Source organism: Pundamilia nyererei, unplaced genomic scaffold (assembly GCF_000239375.1).
Source record: "Pundamilia nyererei isolate P.nyererei 1_Seehausen unplaced genomic scaffold, PunNye1.0 scaffold00111, whole genome shotgun sequence".
Lineage (NCBI taxonomy): Eukaryota > Metazoa > Chordata > Actinopteri > Cichliformes > Cichlidae > Pundamilia > Pundamilia nyererei.
The window spans coordinates 1,818,041-1,826,824 of record NW_005187512.1 but is presented as its reverse complement, the minus strand read 5'-3'; the positions used below and the strand labels follow the sequence as shown (position 1 = coordinate 1,826,824).

At 38.9% G+C, this 8,784-nt stretch overlaps 2 protein-coding genes across 5 annotated transcripts in view; one reads left to right on the top strand and one right to left on the bottom strand.

Moving 5' to 3' along the window:
* itsn1 (intersectin 1 (SH3 domain protein)) overlaps positions 1–5,591 on the bottom strand; it is a 48,122-nt gene extending 42,531 nt beyond the window's left edge. For all 4 annotated transcript variants that reach the window (XM_005741544.1, XM_013912998.1, XM_013912999.1 and 1 more), the window contains exon 1: positions 5,424–5,591. The gene's annotated coding sequence lies outside the window, so the exon portion shown is untranslated. The remainder of the gene's footprint in view (positions 1–5,423) is intronic.
* A 748-nt stretch (positions 5,592–6,339) lies between these two features.
* cryzl1 (crystallin, zeta (quinone reductase)-like 1) overlaps positions 6,340–8,784 on the top strand; it is a 4,010-nt gene continuing 1,565 nt past the window's right edge. Inside the window, exons 1-4 of the mRNA XM_013912993.1 lie at positions 6,340–6,570; positions 6,950–7,027; positions 7,913–7,985; positions 8,150–8,194. Of these exons, the coding sequence (XP_013768447.1) occupies positions 6,490–6,570; positions 6,950–7,027; positions 7,913–7,985; positions 8,150–8,194 (277 nt within the window). The 5' untranslated portion in view covers positions 6,340–6,489. The remainder of the gene's footprint in view (positions 6,571–6,949; positions 7,028–7,912; positions 7,986–8,149; positions 8,195–8,784) is intronic.

The following is an 8,784-nucleotide window of genomic DNA, read 5'->3' as shown; positions in this document are numbered from 1 at the left end:
GTCACATTGTGGAAATGTCACCTGTTATTCACCCGATACTGTTGCCTCACTAATCAAGAGATTATTATTATAATTATAATCATAATTATTATGATAATTATTAAGATTATAATATCATCAAGTAGAATGTGAAGTTGTTTTCTCCAGTTAATATCACAGTACAATGTGATGCATTAGAAAACAGACTTCTTGTAGTTGAAAATCGAGGTCTGGAGCACGACTACCCACGTAACAGCGCCGCTATACTCGACGCTTTGTTTGTGTCCTGGGCTGATTTTGATGTCATTGCGCCACAATCTTCGCGCACCTCTCTAAGTAGTTTTCGAGGAAAAAACAACTTACCCACATTAATAATTAATATTTCCCTATATTTTTAAAAAAAATAAAAACTCAGCAAATTACTAAACTGTAAAGAAAAGGACGAGCACATAAGGAGAAGCAGAAGATCATTGAATGACAGAACTAAACCCTGATCTTAAGAATATTCATTTGTTATTTTGTTGTTGCATCCTGTCAGATGGCTTAACAGTGACAGTGTTGATATTAATAACTGCAGGCTCCTTGCATGAGTGCTCACACGCGACATACTCCCCCCACATATAAATAACATGTGCATTTTATCAAACACACACCAAGTCCAACCCCCTCCTTCCTCCTCTTCTCACTCACACGTGAAAGACACACCCGCTCTGAACACACCCTGTGCCACTGACCCCAAGCTCTGCATCCAACACGCTCTACCACATTCTTTATCACGTTGCTGTCAAGTGCTGAGGCTTGATAGGTGGCAGTACCCACTCCCACCCAGCACAAACACAAGATTACCAGAGCAGTGTCAGAGCAGATTATTTAATAATGTAATTATCTTGATAATTGTGTAACTCTGTAAATACAGTATCCTGTTTGAACGGGCCTAAAAGCATTATGTTAAAATGCATTAGATTCTATAATGTGTTTCATTGATTAGAACTAGGAAAAGTTAAATAAATGCATCCACAGACATTTAAGCAACTACCTACAAACCATTTTTTAACCTCAAGAACCAGCATCGTTGAAATATTTTGCAATATTTTATCAGCCTGAAACACAATGGCCCTGCTTACCTCATCGCACACTTTTGGTTAGGAACCGCTGATACAATAAAGAATAATGCTGGTTGATTTTAGTGCTGCCCAGCTTCAGCTGAAACTGTTATCAATATGCTGACTGCTTTGAATAATTTTAGTTGCCACTATATGAGCTCAGCTTGTGCCACATTATCTGGAGGGGGACCTGCTGCTGCTTCACTCTGGCTGTTGTGCTGGGTAAATTTAATAGGTACAGGGTCACATCTGACATCTATCGGACTCCTACAGCTGCTCTTAGCTAAAACATTCTTGACCTGTTAGTTCTACTCTGTGTCTGTTTCTAAGGGTGTATTTCTTAAGAGTGGACTTCCCTATTTTTCCACTTTTTTCTTTTTTTAAAAACCTGAGTTTTACTGTCTTGAGGAAACAGAAATCAGAATACATCAGCTGTGCTGTGAAGCCAGACTGACTCCATTATTTTTAAGTTGTGAAAGTGGAATCAGAGGACCACCATTCCCCATTTTTTGGAATTAAAGTTTATCCACCCGCTGGATTTATTTAGGCAATTTAATCATGGCACCAACAAGAAAAAAAATATTTAAACCAAAAACATTTCATTTCTTGAAAAAAAAAAAAAGGCCCCTCCTGCTACCAGGGTCCTGGATAACATGTCTTGCCTTCTCCCTGATTAGTAATGCTGCAAAATCTTTAAAATCTGAAGGCAAGACCAACTTCATCAGTGGTACAGCAACTAAAAAGGAAATACAACACTATTCTCACCATGTAGCTTCTTAAATTCTGAGTAGATTTGGAGCCTCACAATTTTGCCTCACTCAAGCTGCTCAAACACTTTTTATCCTGAGATTACTGTTAGTGCTGGTGCTGATTACCTGTTATTCTTGAAATGTGAAATTAAATCTCGTTAAACAATGATTACAAAGCAAGTGATGAACAACTGCGTCATTTGTCCTGTGTGTTCATACTGTACATCCTGTATTGTTGTGAATAAACATGTAATAAGGCAATATCAGTGGCAACACCCATTACGATGGCTGTGCAGGAGCTTTGAGCTCAAGCTGAAATTCTGACCCTGATACCAAGGTTGGAAATCTTATTTAGCACAAAACTGAGAAATTCCCATGTTACAGCAACCAAAGCAGTAAACAAAGCAGCGAAGGTAGTGAAATGAGAGAACAGAGATGTGTTGAGTTGCAGTTGCAGTATATACTTCCTATATCTGTCCTTCTTACACTGTTAACCGTCTTATCAGGTTAGCCAATGGTATTCTTTGTCATACGGTATGGCAGTATGACTATACGGGGTTTCATCACTGATACATGCATGTACACAGATAAGAGAAAACTCCCAGGCCTCTGGTAGAAGATCAAGTTTACCGAGATAAGCAGATTTGTTAAATGTTGAGTTGGGCTCCAGGTTATGGTTTCCATATAATAGAATGCAGATTAACCGCCTAATCTATCTTAAAACTTTGTCCTTGTTTGTGCACTATACTGTATTTTTTACCCTCTAAAAGTCCTGCAGTTAAAAAGAGTAAATAAAATAAAACAACCAACCCTGTTGAATGGAGCTCTGGGACACACTGGAACAAACTGTTATGCGATGCTGAGATTGATGTTTGGTTAATTATGGTGGGATAGACTCCCCTTGTTCTACAGTATTTTTGATGCATTGATGTCTCCTCCTCAACACCTTTTGAACTCTCGCAGCCCCGTAGAAATCCCACTTCCACTTTCACACCTCACTGTTGGGATGTTGTCTTCGCTGTAGTCTTCACCAGGTTAACGCCGAACATGCTAGATGACATCTAATGCTATCCACTGTTCGTCACACTTTCTAAGAAGTCACAGAAACTCTCCTTTGCCACATATCACTCATATATATCAACATATCACTCGTTTGTCGGTCTGTTTGTGCACACACAATCACTTTTTTCAGCTCATCATTTGGAGTCACAATGAAAACACAGAGATAACTAAGAAAAGTCTGTTGTGTCCGAGTCATTTTTATAACCCTTCATGCAGTTAGGTTTATAGGAAACCACAGGTGTGGTATTTTAGTGACCACAGACATATTCACCTTTGTTGCACTGAGCTTCTTCTTTTTCGCTTTATTAGACAACTGTACTGGTTCACCAATTACCACAATAGTTCACGTTCTTTCCATACAATAAATACACTGTTGTGAGCATTGTTTGTGAATGTTTCAAGCCCTGCCTTCTATCTACAGGAGAAGTCAGGGCTGTATGATATCATATATACATAAAGCACATTTTACAAAGAAATATAAAAAAGGCCCTCCTCTGTGGCAGTTGGGAGATATCTTGGCCAATCTGGTGCAGACAAAATAACCACTGGCAACACGAAGTGAGTGGATGATTTCTTAAAACAAACGACTGAAGCCAGAACCAATCAGGGAAAATATATTGAAATGATTGACTTATGATAGGGACTCTAAATACACTTAGAAACAATCAGAGCCTTCGATGTCTACCACCAGTCCACCTTAGATTATCAATACCAATAAAGGAGCCCTCTGCATATGCCACTTTTAAGGCGCATCTCAAACAATGGTTTATCACAAACGAAGCATGTGATCATTTTAAACTCTTTTATTGTCTGATATGTTGTTTGTTTTGTTACATATCTTGATGTTTTTCTTTATCACATAGTTTTATGTGACCTGAACAGTCACAACTGAGGCAAGTTAGCAGTTTTGCTAAACTCTGGCTTGTTAGATCTTCTTGCACTGATGTTCATTAACATGCACTGTCCCTGTTAAATAAACACAGACCTGCCTAAAGCCAAAGTCCAGCACAGACACAGAGAGCAGTTTTAAAAAGATGCAAAACAGATCCTCTCTCGGTATAAGGTTACTCTGATGCATGGCTGCTCCTTTCTACATCTACCATCAGTCTCTGTTGTGAACTGATGGATTCCCTCGTAACTGCTGAAAGACTGTTAGCTAGCATTACACAGCATGCTATTCAGTGAGTGCATTTTTGTAAATGTACAGTAATTAGTGCATGTCATTATGTTTTGTTCTGCTGAGGAGAGTTAGCTGTGGATCACATTTTTTGTCTCATGTTAATTTTGTGTGTCAGGTTAACACGGGTCCCTTACCAATAACGACCATTATTAAAATGCATTAGAAAGACTTGAAACGCTACATCTGGCATTTTGTCTTTTTACAAGTCTCACGTTATTGAATTTAAATCCTATTACCTGAACATTATCACTGATTAGAACACGCGGAAATTACAATCCCAAACAAGTGTAATAGTGGATGCAGACCCAACAAGCACCAGCCATGAACTGAGTGAGAGTGCAAAGCAGAAATACAACAACACTTCCAAGCAATGTCTAGTTAGGTTAGCAAAAAATAACGTGCTCAGATTTCTTCCTTTCACTCTTAGCCCACTTTCTTCCAGTTTTCATAACAACATCAAAGCAGTACTGGCTAGATTTTCTTTTCTTTTTTTTTAAAATCAACTCGGGAATGAAACAAGCTCCAGTCCTCCCACCTTCACGACGGCCACTCAGCATCCACGTTACCATGGAAACCAGACCGAGCGGACGAAGCCTAGTAAGCCCTGTCAATCAAAACGCTGATGTTACACCTTCTCTTATGCAGAGGGAGTGTGCTAAATTCTCTGGAAAACAGTAACAGGAAAGATTCGTTTGGCAATCCTTCCTCACTTCCTGCATCATCTCAGCTGGACTCGCTAAATGATGAAGTGTGTCGCTCAACACACACGGGCGATTTTAAGCCCTTTCAGATAGATTATAAGGCACTCGGAGCGTTGTTTTGACTGGACAAGCAGCTGTGGCTAAAATCCGGACTTATATCAGCAAAGGCTAGGCTTACTGAACAAACCTCCACCCTGAGAGCAGCTCTCTGACCTCGCACCGTCAGCACTGTCGTCTCATCATCTTACTCTCAGCCGATCCGGGTACTAGCGACACTCCATATAAACACAAGGAACACGTTTGTGAAATTAAACGTTAGGTCGCAGGCAGGCAATGCAGATGCAGTGATTTAACATTAGCATGCAGGCTAACTATTAACAGTGGGTGGGTAGCATCGTCTTAACAGTTTCCTTACGCTCCGATCTTGTTTCAATAACTAATATCACGCATTTCCTTAAATTCTTGAACATCTCATCACATCACTTATGGAGGCTGATAGGAGTACATCCCACGCCGGTAAAAAAAAAAAATCCATTTATTGCCTCTAAAGCTGTCAGTGCAGTTAGCGAGCAGGCTAACCAGTGATGAGCTAACGCCAGCCCGCTCAGGGACATTCTTTCACATCACCCATACTGCACTCGGCTCTTACCTCATAGTTCACTTTCCATGGTTGAATGCTGAATAAATTAGGCAGATGGGTGCTTATGTGACCACACAATGTGGTCTCTTCTCCCAAAATTTGCTGTTTTATCACTAAAACCCTTTCCGGTGAATCTCCCTTGGCTCTGGAATCCTGACCGACTGAGGGACAGCTGGAAAATGGGGTAACGCCACTGAGATATCGCGAGATGTTCTCTCACGGTAAATTACATCGACGCAATCTCGCGAGAACGGTTTTCTTGTCCGGATCACAGGGATTCTCTGCGAAATGAACGGATTAGTAGCGCTCCTGTCGGCAGCTGTTAATTAGAAAATACATACATTCATACATTTTAAGAATAAATTAATAATAATTTTAAAAACTCTTAGCAATAATGTAAAATATGTAATGAATCACATAGATAAATAAATACGACATGGCTAAGATTTCATCCTTGCAGGCAACACATACTGAAAACCAACACCAAAATAAAATAGCCTTATTAACTAGAATAAAACCGAGCTACAAAACAAATACTACTATAGTAATATCACTCAAGTGGAAATTACTAAAAACATAATATTTTGACCCTTTGACAAAAAATAGCTCATTGTTGTAAAATAAAATAAAGCAAAACTAGAACAGAATTGGTTTAATGTAGCAGAAAAATAAAATTAACTAAATAAATGCAGAAATTCATTCATTAAACTGAGGGTTTGCTAGTAATTCACTGGCTTTTGTTAAGGCATAAGTTTTTCTTAAAACAGTTTTAATTAACGTACTGTTTTCCTTCTTCTTGTATTATTATTATTATTATTATTATTATTATTATTATTATTATTATTATATACGAAATCGAACACCAATGATTCATTTCATATTACATGTCCAGTAGTGGGCGGTATTGTAGTCATAGAAAGAAAAAACAACGAAGAAGAGGAGGTCAGCTGATTGACTTTATCCATACCGATCCCGGCGGTTTGATTTTTCCTATAGTAGACTCAGCTGTTATTTGAAGAGCATTTGTCCAGTCGGTCACGTTATAATATTTTGATATTCTGTGTTTGTGGATTTGATGAAAATCTGCAGCGTTATGAAAGGTCTGTACTGCCGAGCTGTCAGTGATGCTGAACCCAAGTTCGTTATCCAGGAAATGGTGAGTTTGAGGTTCCAGCTGAGCAACTACAGCACGTCAGTATTAAAGGAACTTATTAGAAAAGCAAATTAGCTGTGCAGGCTTAATCTGCATATTTAACTCCCTGCTGCTGATTAGTCTCAGCCTACTGAACAATCCCTGCTTCTCTGAATATGTATAACAACTAACTGTCTGTAAAAATGATTATTTAGCAGGTGTTTTTGCTCTTTCATAGTAAGCTGCATTAAAATGTTTAGAAGAAGATCATGTCAGATATATGCATGATTTATTTCTTAGTTAGTGTAAACATATTTTACGTTTCTGCTGTTTTTTTTTGTGTTTATGACTTCTACCTTTGTCTTCATTGTTACACTGAGCGGCTTTGTGTGTTTCTCTCCAGACTCTCCCAGATGTCCTGAGCAGCCATCAGGTCAGAGTTCAGGTGAAGGCGTGTGGACTCAGCCCACTGGACCTTAAGGTACTAACAGTGTGAGACCTGTGGCTGAACATGTGTGGGTTAGTGTAGCTTAGTTATAGCGCAGGTTAAAACTGGAATTAATCCACACACATTCTCCATTTGTCCAAATCAGGGTTGCAGGGGGCCTCGGGTCTATCCCAGCTCTCATAGGTCAAGAGGGCTGGACAGGTCACCAGTCTGTAACGGGGCTAACACAGAGCGACAGATAACCATTTAAACTCACAGTCAAACCAGTTAACCTCCCCCACGCATGTGTTTGGAGAAAGTCTGGAGTACACGGAGAGAACCCACTCAGACACTGGGAGAGCATGGAAGCTCTGCCAAAACATCCCCAGATAGATTCAAACCCAGGATGTTCTTGCTGCAAGGCAGAGCCACTGCACCACAGTGCCGCCAAGTAAAAGAATAAAACTACAAAAAGTAAGAAACATAATTGTTTCATAAGTGAACCATCCAAAAATAAATATAATGACTCAGGGCTTTACCTTATTTCACTCCGGCTCCAGGCTTTCCCATATAGGTAGTAGCTCATCGTAACTCCCATTAATGAGCTACAGTAGCCTACAGCAGGGCTTAATCTATTATTAACTGTGATTTTGTAAATGTGGAAGAGATTTCTAATCGTATTAAGAGGATGGACCTGATCTCAAAATGCTTTAAAATATTAATTAAAAAAAAAACTACCTACCTGATGGGTTAGAAAAGCTGTTTGTTTAAAGCTGCTTGTTTGTTTGAGGCACAGTCACAATGTGTTTAAAAACATCAAAAGAAGACACATTTGTGGTTTAATTTTTCTTTCTTGCTGCTTTTGTTGCCTCTGAACTGAAATAATTTGATAAATGCATCACTGATAATAACTCACTACTTTGCTGATGTCTATTACAGCTGTTCAGAGATGTCGGGATGCAGAGGGATTTAATCCCTGTCGGCAGAGAGGTGGCCGGGGTCGTCCTTCAAGGTCGCAAACAGACACAAATTTTGACTCTGAAATTAGCTTTATTGTTCAGAACAAATTCACACGTGTGTGTTTTCGTGCCGAGTGAGTAAGAGACCTTGTGATGCATCATTCACGGGTCTTAATTTTTGTGTCTGTTTCCTTGTTTGTTTGTTTTTTCCTGACAGTTGGTCCCAAGGTTACCTTCTTTCAGCCGGAGGACGAGGTTGTAGGTAGGGATGATTTTTTTAATGGAGAATGTGAGGTTTTCTGTAGGATTGCAACTTAGGAATTTCTATAAGTTTAAATCTTTTTAAGAACAAATACTTGTGTTTACAGACGTCTTTGATTGTTCGTTGTTTCTGAACTGTGACTCAGTTTTCTAAGTTGGACATGTTTTAATATCAGATCTGACTGAAACCTTGAATGTTGTTAGATCATATTCAAGAAGATGTCATAACCAAACATAACCATAACCAAAATAACTTTAACACACTTGGACTGGTTTTTAGGGTTAAACAAGTCCTAACTTGCACAAAAATAAAGACACTAATAACCTTGACGACCCCGAGCTAACTCGGTGATGAGGGATGAGGTTTTTTTGTCTCCTTAATGCACAGTCGGATTAACACTTTTTTTTCCCACTAAAATTTCAAAGTAAAATTTCCTTTTAACTATTGAATTGTTAGAAAAGACATATTTCTCTGCTAGGGTAAATAGACATGGAGTCACTTCTTCTTACAAGCAAGTCTTAATTCACCCATAATTCATTGTACTGTAGTACAAAGAATTTAGAGATCTCTCTGAAGTCTGTTTGATTTCT